Here is a 17,166-nt window from a genome sequence, read left to right as displayed (position 1 = left end):
GATTTCTGGATCTTTGGGACCTCTTTTGGGGCAGGCATGACCTGTACAATAAGCATGGGTTGCACTTTAATCCGAGGGGGACCAATATCCTGGCAGGGAGGTTTGCTAAGGATGTTGGGGAGAGTTTAAACTAGAATTGCTGGGGAATAGGAACTGAACTGAAGAGATGGAGGAAGGGTGGTTGGCTCAAAATAGAGAGAGAGCTTGTAGACAGTGTGAGAGGGAGGATAGGCAGGTTATAGAGAAGGGAAACGCTCAGACCGAAGGTTTGAGTTGTGTCTATTCTAATGCAAGGAGGATTTTGAACAAAGTGATGAGTTTATTACATGGATCTGTACTTGGAGATGTGATGTTGTTGTCAGTACAGGGGCAGGAATAGCTACTTAGAGTGCCAGGCTTTAGATGTTTCAGAAAGGACGGGTGGGGGCAAAAGAGGTGGGGGTGTGGCACTGCTGATCAGAGATAGTGTCACGGCTGCAGAAAAGGACAAAGTCATGGAGGGATTGTCTACTGAATCTCTGGGTGGAAGGTAGAAACAGGAAGGGGTCAATAAGTCTACTGGGTGTTTTTTATAGACCACCCAACAGTAACAGGGACATCAAGGAGCAGATAGGGAGACAGATTCTGGAACTGTGCAATAATAACAGGATTGTCGTGATGGGAGATTTTAATTTCCCCAATATTGATTGGCATCTCCCTAGAGCAAGGGTTTATATGGGGTGGAGTTAGGAAACCATTTAATTGGAGTAAGGGGAAATATGAAGCTATCAGGCAGGAACTTGGAAATATAAATTGGGAGCAGATGTTCTCGAGGAAATGTACGGCCGAAATGTGGCAAATGTTCAAGGGATATTTGAAGTTCAAAAAAACTAGGTAATGATAGAGATTTGGAAGATTATAAGACTAGCAGGAAGGAGCTAAAGAATGAAATTAGGAAAGCCAGAAGGTGCCATGAGAAGGCCTTGGCGGACAGGATTAAGGAAAACCCCAAGGCATTCTACAAGCATGTGAAGAGCAAGAGGATAAGATGTGAGAGAGTAGGACCAATGAGGTGTGACAGTGGAAAAGTGTGTATAGAACCGGAGGAGATAGCAGAGGTACTTAATGAGTACTTTGCTTCAGCATTCACTCAGAAAAGGACCTTGGCAATTGTAGGGATGACTTGCAGTGGATTGAAAAGCTTGAGCATGTAGATATTGAGAAAGAGAATGTGCTGGAAGCATCAAGTTGGATAAGTTGCTGGGACTGGACGGGATGTACACCAGGCTACTCTGGGAGGTGAGGAGGAGATTGCTGAGCCTCTGACGATGATCTTTGCATCATCAATGGGGATAGGAGAGGTTCTGGAGGACTAAAGGGTTGCAGATGTTGTTCCTTTATTCAAGAAAGGGAGTAGAGATAGCCCAGGAAATGATAGACCAGTGAGTCTTACTTCAGTGTTTGGTAAGTTGATGGAGAAGATCCTGAGAGGCAGGATTTATGAACATTTGGAGAGGTATAATATGATTAGGAATAGTCGGCATGGCTTTGTCAAAGGCAGGACACGCCTTAAGAGCCTGATTGAATTTTTTGAGGATGTGACTAAACACATTGATGAAAGTAGAGCAGTAGATGTAGTGTATATGGATTTCAGCAAGGCATTTGACAAGGTACCCGATGCAAGGCTTATTGAGAAAGTAAGAAGCCATGGGATCCAAGAGAACCTTGCTTTGTGGATCCACTACTGACTTGCACATAGAAGACAAATAGACGGGTCATATTCTGCATGAAGGTTGGTGATCAGTGGTGTGCCTCGGATCTGTTCTGGGACCCCTTCTCCATGATTTTTATAAATGACCTGGATGAGGAAGTGGAGGGATGGGTTAGCAAATTTGCTAATGACACAAAGGTTGTGGGTGTTGTGGATAATGTGGAGGGCTGTCAGACATCAATAGTTTGCAAAACTGGGCTGAGAAATGGCAGATGGAATTCAACCCAGATAAGTGTGAGGTGGTTCATTTTGGTAGGTCAAATATGATGGCAGAATATAGTATTAATGGTAAGACTCTTGGCAGTGTGGAGGATCAGAGGGTTCTTGAGGTCTGAGTTCATAGGACACTCAAAGCTGCTGTGCAGGTTGACTCTGTGGTTAAGAAAGCATACAGTGCATTGGGCTTCATCAATCATGGGATTGAGTTTAGGAGCCGAGAGGTAATGTTACAGCTATATAGGACCCTGGTCAAACCCCACTTGGAGTACTGTGCTCAGTTATGGTCACCTCACTACAGGAAGGATGTGGAAACTATAGAAAGGGTGCAGATGAGATTTACAAGGATGTTGCCTGGATTGGGGAGCATGCCTTGTGAGAATAGGTTGAGTGAACTTGGCCTTTTCCCATTGGAGCGACGGAGGATGAGTCAGGCTTTTCCCCAGGGCTGAAATGGCTAACACGAGAGGGCACAGTTTTAAGGTGCTTGGAAGTAGGTACAGAGGAGATGTCGGGTAATTTTTTTTATGCAGAGAATGGTGACGACGGTGATGTAGGTGGATACAATAGGATTTTTTCAGACTCTTGGATATGTACATGGAGCTTAGAAAAATAGAGGGCTACAGGTAAACCTAAGTAATTTCTAAAATAAGTACATGTTCGGCACAGCATTGTGGGCTGAAGGGCCTTTATTGTGCTGTAGGTTTTCTATGTTCTATTGCCACTATGTCATAGGGTAATAATTGGGATCCCAGGCACAGCGGCCTCCTTACTGAAAGATGGCATGATTAAAACACCACTTGTCCACACACCGACTCCCTGAAGACCTGAAGTCAGGCTTCATTTTTGCAAGAGCAGTACTGTTACGAACCCCGAAACTGGGTCACTTACCAGCAAAGATAGAGAGGTCCGTTGAAGTCTGATGGTACTATTTTTAACAGTATTTATTGGTAACAATACACAAAAATAATATCAGTGCAAACGTACAGATATTATACGTCGTGAATACTAGATCTAATAGTGCGGGTATAATAATAATCAATAAGAAATAGCTCTATCGTTGTCTAGGGGATAATGTATTGTCCGATGGAAATATAAAAGTCACTCAGTTCATTCAGGCTGCAGCTTTTTGGTTGGAGAGAGAGACAGATTTTTAGAAACTTGCCAGCTTTCCTTTATCCGATCTTGATCCGTATTTGTCCTTTAGCGAGGCCGTTCCGTGGAAGACTTGTCATCCGGGCAAGGATGGACACACACAAGCCCCCACCGGTCTCATATGTTTCTCCTGGTGCGTCTGAAGGGGTTGTTCCCCAGACCCTCTTTTATCCTTACTCACGGGGTCTCAGATGTCAATCAGGTTGGGATGATGCAATCCCTCAACCAGCCCACTCTGGTCACCCCCTGAGGGCTTCAATGAATAGTACAGTACTCAGTACACAATTCCGTCTCCAAGAGACAATGGCCGTTATCAATGGTTCCACCTTTCTGGGGCCAGGACACATTCCAAAACCTGTGTATTCTGGACGTCTCTCTCTCATTTCCTGGGTCCCAGACCTGAATTAATAGCGATCTTGCGATTCTCGAAAAGGAGGGGGCTACTTTGTACCCTTCGGCCCCTCAGAGTTGTGGCACATTCGTAACAGTAGTAACAAGTCATTGTCGTTGGTGCATCTTTGGAGGGTGAGGAAGAATTTGGGAGTGAAGGGTAGAAATGCAACTGGTCTCCTAACCAGGAAATGCTATTGGACCATGTTTAATCACTCGGAAGCTTTAGTTGAAGAAGCTGCTGTACATATGGAATTGCCTGGACTTTGCAATCTCTCAAAAGGTCCAGGGCCAGCCCACCCTCGTGTGGGTTTAGGGCTGGCTCGTGATGTCCAGCATATGCAGACTTTCTTTTGTTTAAAGTATTCCTTGTCAGTTGACAATACAGGCCCTTCGGCCCGCAATGCTGTGCCAAACATATACTTATTTTAGAAATTACATAGGGTTACCCATAGCCCTCTTTTTCTGAGCTCTATATACCTGTCCACGAGTCTCTTAAAGGATCCTATCGTATCCACCTCCACCACTGTCGCCGGCAGCCCATTCCACACACTTACCACTCTCTGCATTAAAAAAAAACTTACCCCTGACATCTCCTCTGTACCTCCTTCCAATCACCTTAAAACTGTACCCTCTCATGCCAGCCATTTCAGCCCTGGGAAGAAGCCTCTGACTATCCACGTGATCAATGCCTTCCATCATTTTATACATCTCTATCAGGTCACCTCTCATCCTCTGTTGTTCTAAGAAGAAAAGGCTGAGTTCACTCAACCTATTGTCAGAAGGCATGCTCCCCAATCCAGGCAACATCCTTGTAAATCTCCTCTGCACCCTTTCTATGGTTTCCACATCCTTCCTGTAGTGATGCAAACAGAACTGAGCAGAGTACTCCAAGTGGGGTCTGATCTGGGTCCTATATAACTGTAACATTATGTCTCAGCTCTTGAACTCAGTCCCACGGTTGAAGAAGATCAATACACTGGATGCCTTCTTAATCACAGTCAATCTGACCAGCAGCTTTTGAGTGTTAATGTTATTGCCAATCCAAACTGAGCAGGGTTTGCAAGTGAGGAAATTGAGGATCCAATTGCACAAGGAGGTATTGAAGCCAAGGTCTTGGAACTTTTTGATTAATTTTGAGGGGATGCTGGTATTGAATGCTGAGCTGTGACCGATAAAGAGCATCTTGATGTATACATCTTTGCTGTCCAAATCTTCCAAAATTGAGTGAAGAGTCAATGAGATGGCATCTGCTGCTAACCTGTTGCTTTAGTGGGCAAATCGGAGCGGATCCAAGTTGCTTCTCAGGCAAGAGCTGATATGTTTCAACACAAACTCTCAAAACAGACCATCACTGTGGGGGTAAGCGCTACTGGTCAATACCATTGAGGCAGGTTACCACATTCCTGGTACTATCAAAGCCTGCTTGAAGCAGATGGATACCTCAGACTGTTGAAGGGAGAGGTTAAAGATCTCCGTGAACACTCCAGCCAGTTGATCAGTACTGGTTTTTAAGGACTTGACTAGGTACCCCATCAGGCTGGAGGCTTTTCGTGGGTTCACCCTCCTGAAGGCTGCTGGCATGCCAGCCTCGGACACTGAAATCACTGGACCATCAGAGGCTGATTGAGTTTGTGATAATTTTTTGACAGTCAAAGTGAGCATAGAAAGCATTGGGCTCATCTGGAAGCGAAGCCTTGTTGTCGCCTATGCACCTGATTTAATTTTATAAGAGATGATGGTATCCAAGCCCTGTGACAACTGTCAAGCCTCATTCGTTGATTCAAGTTTAGTCCGGAATTGCCACTTTGCCCATGAGATACCTCTTCTGGGGTAGGTATAACCTGTACAAAAGTGATGGGTTACACCTGAACTTGAAGGGGACCAGTATTCTCAAGGGCAGTTTTGTTAGAGTTGTTGGGGAGGGTTAAACTAATTGTCAGAGGGGTGGGGATTGGAATGATGGGTCTCAGGATAGGGCGGATAGCAAAAAAGCAAAGGTAGAGTGTAAGGAAGGGCAGGCAAATGATAGGACTAAATTGCAGCCAGCAGGATGAGTATCAGTGCAGTAGGGATGCAGAATCAAACAGGGTAGCAAATACAGTACTCAGTGTAATATCTCAATGAACAGAGTATAAGAATAAGGTGGATGATCTTGTTGCACTGTAATTCACGTTATATCACTATTATAGATCATCAGGTTTGATGTTGTGGCCATCACTAAATCATGGCTGAAGGATGGTTGCAGTTGAGAGCTGGATGACCAAGGTATTGGAAGGATAGGAAGGTAGGCAGAGGGGGTGGTGATTCTCTGCTGGTAAAGAATGGCATCAAATCAATGGAAAGATGTGACATAGGATTGGAAGATGTTGAATCTTTTTGGGTTGAGTTAAGAAACTGCAAGGATAAAAGAACGTTGATGGCAGTTGTATACAGGCCTCCCAACAGTAGATGGGATGTGGATCATAGATTACAATGGGAAATAGAAAAGGCATGACGAAAGGGCATTATTATGACAGTCATGAGAGATTTCAAGCACTTCGATTGGGGAAAATCAGGTTGGTAATGGATCTCGAGAGCGAGTTTGTTGAATGCCTTTGAGTTGGCTTTTTAGAGCAGTTTGTCATTGAGCTTACTAGGGGATCAGCTATACTGGATTGGGTGTTACGTAATGAACAGCAGGCGATTAGGGAGCTTAAGGTAAAAGAACCCTTAGGAGACAGTGATCACAATATCATTGAGTTCAACTTGAAATTTGAGAGGCAGAAAGTAAAGTCTGACATAGCGGTATTTCAGTGGAGTAAAGAAAAAGGCCGGCTGGTGGTGCAGTGACATCAGCACCGGACTCCGGAGCGAAGGTTCCCAAGTTCGAATCCAGTCAGGCTGCTCCCGGACACGCTTTCCATCTGTAGTGGGTTGAGTGTCAAGATCACAACTCAGCCTCTTTAAGAATAAAAAATACTGTGCTGTGAGAAGGACGTGGGGGACCACTCACAGAATCTTTCCTCCAAGACAACCACTTTGGAAAAAAAGTGGTCGCCGAGGCTCTGGCAGAGTATGGCAGACAAAAAAAAATTACAGTGTCTGGGGAAGAAGTTGGCCGAAGTAAACTGGAAGGAGATGTTGGCAGTTACGACAGCAGAGCATCAATGGTGTTTCTGGGAAAAATGAGGAAGGTACAGTACAGATGTATTCCTAAACCAAAGAAATACTCAGATGGCAAAATAGTACAATTGTGGCTGACAAACAAAGTTGAAGTTAATGTAAAAGCAAAACAGAAGGCATACAACAATGCAAAAATTAGCAGGAAGATTGAGGATCGGGAAGGTTTTCAAAATCTACCAAGAGCAACTAAAAGAATCATTAAGAGGGAAAAGATGAAATATGAAAGCAAGCTAGCAAACAATATCAAAATGGATAGTAAAAGCCTTTTCAACTATGTTAAATAAATAAAAGAGATGAGAGTGGATATAGGACCACCAGAAAATGAGGCAGAGAAATAATAACAGGACACATGGAGACATGCAGGTGAACTAAATCAGTATTTTGCATCAGTCTTCACTGTGGAAGGCACTAGCAGTGTACCAGATGTTGAAGGGTGTGAAAGAAGAGAAGTGAATTCAGTTACTTTTATAAGAGAGAAGGTGCTCAAAAAGCTGAAAGTCCTAAGGGTACATAAGTCACCCGGACCAGATCAACTGTGCCCTAGGGTTCTGAAAGAGGTAGTGGTAGAGATTGTGGAGGCATTAGTAATGATGTTTCAATAATCATTGGACTCTGGCATGGGTGCCAGAGGACTGGAAAATTGCAAATGTCACTCCACTCTTTAAGAAAGGAGGAAGGTAGCAGAAAGAACATTATAGACCTGTTACCCTGGCCTCAGCGGTTGGGAAGCTGTTGGATTCAGTCATTAAGGATGAGGTTATGCAGTACTTGGTGACAGAGGACAAGATAGGACAAAGTCAGTGTGGTCTCCTTAAGGGAAAATCTTGCCTGGCGAACCTGTTGGAAATTTTTGAGGAGATTACACATAAGATAGATAGAGGGGATGCAGTGGATTTTGTATATATAGATTTTCAGAAGGTCTTTAACAAGATGTCGCACATGAGGCTGCTTACCAAGTAAAGAGCCTATGGTATTACAGGAAAGTTACTGGCATGGTTAGAGCATTGGCTCATTGGTAGAAGACAGCAAGTAGGAATAGAAGGATCTTTTTCTGGTTGATTGCCAGTGACTAGTGGTGTTCTGGAGGGGTTGGTGTTGGGACTGCTTTTTAATGCTGTATATCAATGATTTAGATGATGGAATAGATGGCTTTGTTGGCAATTTTGCAGGTGACATAAAGATTGGTGGAGGAGCAGGTACTGTTGAAACAGGTAGGCTGCAGTAGGGTTTGGATTAGGAGAATGAGCAAAAGAGTGGCAAATGAAATACAATGTTGAAAAATACATGCTCATGCACTTCAGTTGCAGAAATGTGCAGACATTTCTAAACGGGGAGAAAATCCAAAAATCAGAGGGACTTGGGAGCCCTTGTGTGGAACACAATTTGTAGGCTGTGTTGGTGGTGAGGAAGGCAAAAGCAATGTTCGCATTAATTTCAAGAGAATGCAAGAGCAGGGATGTGAGGCTTTATAAGGAACTGGTGAGGCCTCGCCTTGAGTACTGTGAACAGCTTTGGGCTCCTCATCTAAGAAAAGATATGCTGGCATTGGAGAAGGTTCAGAGGAGGTTCATAAGGATGATTCTGGGAATTCAGAAGGATGGGGGGGATTGCATTGAAACTTTTCAAATATCAAAAGGCCTAGACAGAGTAGATGTGGAAAGGATTCCACATCCAGGATTTCCCATTGTGGGGGTATCTAGGACAAGAGGGCCCAGCCTCAGGATAGAAGGGCGTCCATTTAAAACAGATGTGGAGAAATTTCTTTAGTCAGAGGGTGGTGAAATTGTGGAATTTGACAGGCAGCTATGAAGGCCAGGTTGTAGGGTGTATTTAAGGCAGAGCTTGACAGATTCTTGATTGGACAAGGCCTCAAAGGTTACGGGAAGCAGGCCAGGGAGTAGGGCTGAGGAGGGAGAAAAGGATCAGCCATGACTGAATGGTGGAGCAGACTCAATGGGCCAAGTGGCCTAATTCTGCTCATGTGTCTTATGGTCATGAGGAGATGGTTTTCCAGAGATCCCACCTGGACCTTTTGTAACTTTCTTGGTCATTAGACTTCAATGCCTCTGATCCGGCCTTCAGCATATTGCGGATCTCGTGTTTCATCCAGGGCTTGTGGGGAAGACTCTGAATGATTTTGTGGGGACACACTCATCTACAACAGTTTTAATAAAGTCTGTGACAACCATGATATATTCATTTAAATGAGTCCTTGAACACAGCCCAGTCCAGTGATTTGAAGCAATCCCATAGATTCTCCTGTACCTTCTGCGTCCACCTCTTTGTGCTTTAGCCTCAGCCTGTATGCAGGTAGGAGAAGGACAGCCAAGTGATCAAATTTACTGCAATGCAGTCTGGTATGGAAGCAGTAAGCATTCCTTATCTTATTGTAACAGTGTCCAGTTTGTTGGGACCTCTGGTGCTACAGATTATATGCTGATAGTAATTGGACAGGGCTTTCTTCAAACAAGCCTGCCTATGAATCTGGGCCATTTCTTGTTCTCCTTGACATCAAGAAGTTTAACATGGGGTGGGGGGGGGGGGAGGTTTAAGAATAAGTAAATAGGGCGATTGCTGAGAAAGCGGTTTTAATCATCATAGAACGACAACTAGGAAGTAGACCACTGTGTTAATGGGTAGTCCCACTGCTATATTTGTGTTACTGAATGCTGCTTATAGCTGAGTTTGTGTAAAGGCTTTACTTCTCCTCCTAGGAAGACAGAAGCTAAAGAGAGCAGCTGACCACCGGCCCAGGAGAAATGCCATTCGATTAACAAATGAGTACACAGTGGAGACATTGGTGGTGGCGGATTCTGACATGGTGGAGTATCATGGTGCAGAGGCAGCTCAGCGATTTCTGCTCACCGTCATGAATATGGTATGTTGCTTTGTGTTGCAGCCACTGCTTGTGACGGGGGTGGGGGAGTTCTGTAGAGCTTGGTCCCAGTGTGTGTTGGTCAATCAAAATTGGTGACCTCCTTGAACTTTGTATGAAGCTGGTTAATCCCAGTAATACCCAAATGCATGGTAGTGTAGCAGTTAATGCAATTCCTTTACAGTGCCAGCTATCACCAATTGGGATTTGATTCCCACTGTTAACTGTAAGGAGTTTGTACCTATGACCATGTGGGTTGCCCATTGGTTTCTTCTTTCATTCTAAAGAGGTATGGTAGGGGTTAGTGGGCATGTTATACTGGCACTGCAAGTGTGGCAACTTGGGGTCAGTGGTGCTGTGAGGATTACATTCCTGGACTTCTCTAGTGCCTTTAACACCATCCAGCCCAAGATCTTAAGGCACAAACTAACGGAGATGGGAGTAGACTCTCACATGGTGGATTGGATAGTGGACTACTTGACAGATAGACCTCAGTATGTGCGGTTGGGAGACTGTAGGTCTGACACGGTAGTCAGCAGCACAGGAGCGCCGCAGGGGACCGTGCTCTCTCCGGTCCTGTTCACCCTGTACACATCAGACTTCCAATATAACTCGGAGTCCTGCCATGTGCAGAAGTTCGCTGATGACACGGCCATAGTGGGGTGTGTCAGGAATGGACAGGAGGAGGAGTATAGGAAACTGATACAGGACTTTGTGATATGGTGCAACTCAAACTACCTGCGTCTCAATATCACCAAGACCAAGGAGATGGTGGTGGACTTTAGGAGATCTAGGCCTCATATGGAGCCAGTGATCATTAATGGAGAATGTGTGGAGCAGGTTAAGACCTACGAGTATCTGGGAGTACAGTTAGACGAGAAGCTAGACTGGACTGCCAACACAGATGCCTTGTGCAGGAAGGCACAGAGTCGACTGTACTTCCTTAGAAGGTTGGCGTCATTTAATGTCTGTAGTGAGATGCTGAAGATGTTTATAGGTCAGTTGTGGAGAGCGCCCTCTTCTTCATGGTGGCGTGTTGGGGAGGAAGCATTAAGAAGAGGGACGCCTCACGTCTTAATAAGCTGGTAAGGAAGGCGGGCTCTGTCATGGGCAAAGTACTGGAGAGTTTAACATCGGTAGCTGAGCGAAGGGCGCTGAGTAGGCTATGGTCAATTATGGAAAACTCTGAACATCCTCTACATAGCACCATCCAGAGACAGAGAAGCAGTTTCAGCGACAGGTTACTATCGATGCAATGCTCCTCAGACAGGATGAAGAGGTCAATACTCCCCAATGCCATTAGGCTTTACAATTCAACTGCCAGGACTTAAGAACTTTTTAAAAGCTATTATTAATGCTTTTTGAGATAGTGATTTAGATGCATATCATATTTTTTACTGAGTTAAGTATTGTATGTAATTAGTTTTGCTACAACAAGTGTATGGGACATTGGAAAAAAAGTTGAATTTCCCCATGGGGATGAATAAAGTATCTATCTATCTATCTATCTATCTATCTACATGCGGGTTGCCATGTTATAGCCACTGCTTGTGATGTGTGTTTTTATGTACATGTGACAAAACTAATCAATCTTTCCCCCCCTTCAAATGCCCCTTTCTCCCTCCCACCTGAAGGGAACAAATTCTTTCCACAGCTACCAGTCTGCTGGAGGGACTTGGTGGGCTGAGCAGCATCTGTAGGGGGAAAAGGAATCATTGATGTTTTGGGGTGAAACCTGCACTGATCCTGATGCAAGCAGTGACCTATATTTTTGTAACACTTTGCAAAGTTGTGTTCGAGAGAGCTCACTGAGTCAAGCTGCTGAAGGGACCCTGCAGCCAATTTCCATGCGAGCTCCACAAACAGCAGGGAAATACAGCAGTAAAATACTGGAGATGCTAAAAACCTGAAATTCTGGTCACACTCAGCAGATTGGGCAGCATGGGTGGAGAATGTCTGGCAGAGAGCTCCGTGCTTGCCAAATAACCCTTGGAGATCACCAAAAAGCCTAGCTGTGCACTTGAGTGTCGACTTCATGGGGAGCCTGAGGTGACTGCTGAACAGCAAATATGTGGGTGCAAAAGCTTCCATATGCTCTTAGAACCATAGAACATTACAGCACAGAAACTGACCTTTTGACCCTTCTTGGCTGTACTGAACCGTTTTTCTGTCTAGTCCCACTGACCTGCACCTGGCTCATATCCCTCCATACACCTCTCACCCATGTACCTGTCCAAGTTTTTCTTAACTGTTAAAAGTGAGCAGGCATTTACAACTTCATCTGGCAGCTCATTCCACACTCCCACCACTCTGTGTGAAGAAGCCCCCCCCCAATGTTCCCTTTAAACTTTTTCCCCTTCACCCTTAACCCATGTCCTCTGGTTCTTTTTTCTCCCCTAGCTTTAATGGAAAAAGCCTGCTTGCATTCACTCTATCTATACCCATCATTATTTTATATACCTCTATCAAATCTCCCCTCGTTCTTCTACACTCCAAGGAATAAAGTCCTAACCTATTCAACCTTTCTCTGTAACTCCGTTTCTCAAGTCCCAGCAACATCCTCGTAAACCTTCTCTGCACTCTTTCAACCTTATTAATATCCTTCCTGTAATTAGGTGACCAAAACAATACTCCGAATTTGGCCTCACCAATGTCTTATACAACCTCACCAATGTCTTGTACAACCTCACCATAACATTCCAACTCTTATACTTAATACTTTGTTTTATAAAGGCCAATGCACCAAAAGCTCTCTTTACGACCCTATCTACTTGTGACACCACTTTTAGGGAATTTTGTATCTGTATTCCCAGATCCCTCTGTTGCACTGCACTCCTCAGTGTCCTACCATTTACTTTGTATGTTCTACCTTGGTTTGTCCTTCCAAAGTGCAATACCTCACACTTGTCTGCATTAAACTCCATCTGCCATTTTTCAGCCCATTTTTCCAGCTGGTCCAAATCCCTGTGCAAGCTTTGAAAACCTTCCTCACTGTCCACTACACCTCCAATCTTTGTATCATCAGCAATTTTGCTGATCCAATTTACCACATTATCATCTAGATCATTGATATAGATGACAAGTAACAATGGACCCAGCACTGATCCCTGTGGCGCTCCTCTCAGAGAAGCAATCCTCCACTACCACTCTCCGGCTTCTTCCATTGAGCCAATGTCTAATCCAATTTACTACCTCTCCATGTATACCTAGCGACTGAATTTTCCTAACTAACTTCCCATGTGGGACCCTGTCAAAGGCCTTACTGAAGTCCATGTAGAAAACATCCACTGCCTTCCCTTGATTCACTTTCCTGGTAACCTCCTCGGAAAAACTGTAATAGATTGGTTAAACATGACTCTTGGACATCTTGTAAATAATCTGCTTAACTTGGTTCAAAGGCACCAAGAAAGTCACTTGGTAGAGATTATCTTGTAAGGAAGTTTTCTGTTTTCATAGACTGCGCTTAGTGCTTGGACAGTAGGAAAAGAGGAAAATATTCAAAGGGAAAATTGTAGAGATTTGCTTGAATATGATATATTGAAGAAAATATAGCAAGTACTTAAATCATATTCAGTATTTTTTGTAGAATTAAACATGCAAATAGTGTACATTTAAAGTTTACCAACAATGGCTTCAGATGCAAAGCAAGCTTTGGTCTTGCATCCACTATAGTGCCCATGTTTAGTTGTGTTTTCCTTGTGGCTTCAATTTGGCAGTACCTGACACTGCCTCCAGAGGGTGCACTGGTATAGACATCATTTGGGAGCTCTTCCCCAGCACCAGTGGTCTAGAGGCAACCTTCTGATAGCACCACGTTTCAGCTTCTTCCATGGTCAGCCATGTGCTCCTACATTGAGGGAATTGTGTGGAGGTGAGGGTGGTAGGGAAAGGAGGAATCTCTTGCCTCAGTTGTTTTACTGAGCCCTTCCATTGAAGGGCTTTCTATCTCATTGTCATACATCAGAGAAACCAGGCCTTGGCCGTCAAGTCAGTGCTGACTATCAAATGCCCATCTGTGTTAATTCCATTTACTAGCACTTGGTCTGTAGTCTCCTACGCATTAACGATCCAGATGCTTCCTGAATGTTATGAGAATCTCTACCTCCACCACCACATCGGACTGTATTTTCCAATTTGCAATCACCCTCAAAAGTTCTTCTTTGGATCCTCTTGCTCTACTCTTTAACTTTGTGCCCTTTGCTGCGGGAAGGGTGGCTCACTATGTACCCTCTCTATACCTCTTGAGTATGACTTTCGGGTTCCTACCCGGTCTTCTGCACTCCAATGGAAAAGATATTCGCGCTCTCCTCAAAAGTGAAACATTGAAACTGAATCTGATGCGTCTTTTCACCAGGATCCCAGGAGGGTAGCTGCTGTTAAGTACAGTGCGGCTCTTGGCAAGGAAAGCAAAGCAAATTCCATGAAATCTTTCTAACAAACTCTAGAAGCTGCTTTGATCACTGGTGAACTTAGCTCGTGGATGTTTAGGTGGGGTTATGCTGCTGTTGTCTCCATTGTCAATGTCTGTTACTTTGCATCTTGATATACTAATCTCTGCTTTAAATTTCCCATTGTTTTTAAATCCCTGTGATTTCTCCTTGTGCTGAAAATCTCAACGCTTCTGCATCTGGACACTTGTATTTCTTTAATTCTGGCCTCTTGAGGACCTCCACTTATCAGACCATTGCTGTCAGGCTTCCTAAATTCCTCCTTCAAGCCTCAGCATCTCTATTTTCCTCCATTAATGAAATTTTTGTTTAAAAGAAAAAAAAACTTTCATCCATCTTACTGCATTTGTGACTTGACACAGCAGTTTCTGTATAAATACTGGCAAAAGAAATTCTCTAGAATAGGCTTGACCCTGCATTGGGAGATGACAATGCAGAGAGTCAGCTGGACCTCTGTACTTGTCTCCTGGCCGTAATGCTTTTCCTTCTTGGTATTGCTTGTTATTTTTGAGAATTTCATAAGATTGCTTTCATGCATGAATTGATGTTCATTCTATTTACAATCACAGCTACTTGTACTAATGTTATAAAAACGTTATGGATATTATAATATCCCTCAAGCCTCTTTGTTTAAGTCTTAGCAATCTTCTGTTCTTGACATCTCTACACTGCTTTTCTTTGTGTCTTTACTGAAGTTCTTACTTTTTTTGTTCCTTAGTTTTGCATCACTCCTTACTTCTCGCTTTGTCTGCCGTCTTCAATGCTATTAATTCTTTGTCACGTTAACTTGTTTGAGGCCATTTCCACTGTATCTTCCATCTGACCCATCAATTTTTCTTTATTTAAAAATGCAAAAAGTAAAAAAACCAATCCTACAAATAAAAAGAGGATCTAGTGTTTTCCTGGCATAAATGACAAAAAAAATTCTTCCCCTGCTTCCAGCCAGGTACAGGTATAGGCATTCATAATGGCCATAGAATTGACTTCAGCACAAAACCAGTGGTTTTGGGACCACCTGTTTAAAAGAAGCCACTGAAATAAAACTAGAGGAAAAGAATTTTAATGAAGACGAAGGTCTTGCTCTAAATAAGAACTGAAATTCAATTGTAAACATGGTGAGAGTGGAAACCTGATTGGTTCGTTTTCATCCAATCAGGAGGGATGGACTACGAGGGTATAAATGCCACTGGATTCGACATGCCCAGGCATCATCCCTGAAGAAGATGGCAGAGTTTGTCATCAAAATGTTGGTTATAATTGATATCTATATCTATACCTGGCTAGAAGCCCGACAAGAGTTCTTTGGTAACTGACAGGTGGGGTGGGGGGGGGGGGGGAGGAGTGTGGAAAGAAGGTGCTTAGTTCTCAACAAGATGGATAGCATCTGCAGAGCAAGAAGCAGAATTAACATTTCAAGCTAATGGCCTGATGATTGGAATGAAAGGTCATTGATCTGAAATATTAATGCTTTCTCTTCAGATGCTGAAGCACTTCCTGTTCATATTTCAGATTTGCAACTGTTATTTTTTTTCTTTGATAAGAAAGTGCATAAGAACTGTGCATAAGAACATAATTGTTTCCCACTGTAACACTAGCTGAATCTGGCTCTGTATTCAAGTGCATGACTCTTGTTGGCCATTGAGAAGTGCAGCAGGTAACTAACTATTTTGAGTGTGCTTGAAATTTCCAATACATCTTGTGTTGAATTTTAAAGTAGAAATTGTGAAGTAGAAAAGATGAAGTGAGATGATTGTCAATGTTAAGAGTTTTATTAAATCTCTGCATTCATTCTGATATTTGCAGAGGAGACTCACCAGATATTGCCTGGGATGGAGAATTTTGAGTTATGACAAGACAGGAACTGCTAGGCTTGTTTTGCCTGAGGCAGAGGAGGTTGTCATGGGAGGGGATGGGAAGGGAAGTGTGTGTGTTGGGGGGGGTGTGGTTGAAATTGAGTATAATAGCTAGACATTTCCCCCCTAGGAAAGGTATCTAACATGAGGGAATCTGATAAACAAATTTTCTTCCCTAATGTGTAGTTGATATCTAGAGGAGCACTTGAGTTGTTGAGACACAGAAGCCTGTAGATCAAATGCTTATAAATGGGGTTAATATAGATGGTACTTCATGGTTAGCATGGACAAGATGGTCCAAAGGGCCTGATTATTTGCTGTATGACTCTTGTGTTACTGTGATTGCTCTCAGGAATCTGTTCACGCTTTGCAAGAAACATTTTAAGGTTTTAACTAACTGCTCATCTTGAGTTCTCTTTTGGGTGACCTAGTTCGTCCTTAACCACAAGTCATTTTCTGCCATTTTCCTTATGGTACATTGTTGTCAGCCCTGACCATCTTCTGAAGACATCTCAGCAACACCTACCATCTCATACCCTCTAAGTCAAATTTATTACCCATCTTGATATATTCCTTAATATTTGTTTCCTAATTTGATATTTTCTTTATATCTTGTAGTCTTGTATTTCCTGTTGTCCCTAACACAATTTCCTATAATTATTCAGCTGTGCTGTTTTGGTAAAGGCAGTGTCCATTATTAAGGACCTCTAGCACCAGGGCATGCCCTTTTCTCACTGTTGCCATCAGGAAGGAGGTTCAGAAACCTAAAGGCACACACTCAGTGATTCAGGATCAGCTTCTTCTCCTCTGCCATCCGATTCCTAAATGGACATTGAACCTGTGAACACTACCTCACTTATTTAATATACAATTATTTCTGATTTTGCATGATTTTTAATCTATTCAATATACGTATATTGTAATAGATTTACTTATTTATTAAATCTTATTATTTTTCTACTGTTACGTTCCCCAGTAACCGGGTAATTTTCCAGCAAAGATAGATGGGTCCACCGAAGCCTGATGCTACTATATTCAAACGTTTTTATTTATAAAGGGGCACAAACGTATGGTTAATACAAAACATTCAGATCATATACGTCGTCACAACTCAATCTAAAGCACAGGTATAGTAATAATCAATCAGAAATAAGCTCTATCGTTGTCTAGGGGTAATGTAGATATATATTGTTTACTGGATATTTAAAAGTCTTTTTGCGGTCACTGCAGTTTCACCTGCTGCCGTCGTTGTGGTGTCGCGTTGGATAGATAGATAGATAGATAGATACTTTATTCATCCCCATGGGGAAATTC

The 17,166-nt window shown here is 43.1% G+C and overlaps 1 protein-coding gene across 3 annotated transcripts in view; it reads left to right on the top strand.

Annotated features, from left to right (window-relative positions):
- The window catches only part of adamts17 (ADAM metallopeptidase with thrombospondin type 1 motif, 17), a 429,617-nt gene that overhangs the window by 46,937 nt on the left and 365,514 nt on the right, over positions 1-17,166 (top strand). For all 3 annotated transcript variants that reach the window (XM_073032969.1, XM_073032968.1, XM_073032970.1), the window contains exon 4: positions 9,391-9,554. In XM_073032969.1, coding sequence (XP_072889070.1) covers positions 9,391-9,554 — 164 coding nt within the window. The remainder of the gene's footprint in view (positions 1-9,390; positions 9,555-17,166) is intronic.

This window comes from Hemitrygon akajei, chromosome 30, assembly GCF_048418815.1.
Source record: "Hemitrygon akajei chromosome 30, sHemAka1.3, whole genome shotgun sequence".
Lineage (NCBI taxonomy): Eukaryota > Metazoa > Chordata > Chondrichthyes > Myliobatiformes > Dasyatidae > Hemitrygon > Hemitrygon akajei.
The sequence above is the reverse complement of the archived record's forward strand: the minus strand, read 5'-3'. Positions and strand labels throughout refer to the sequence as shown.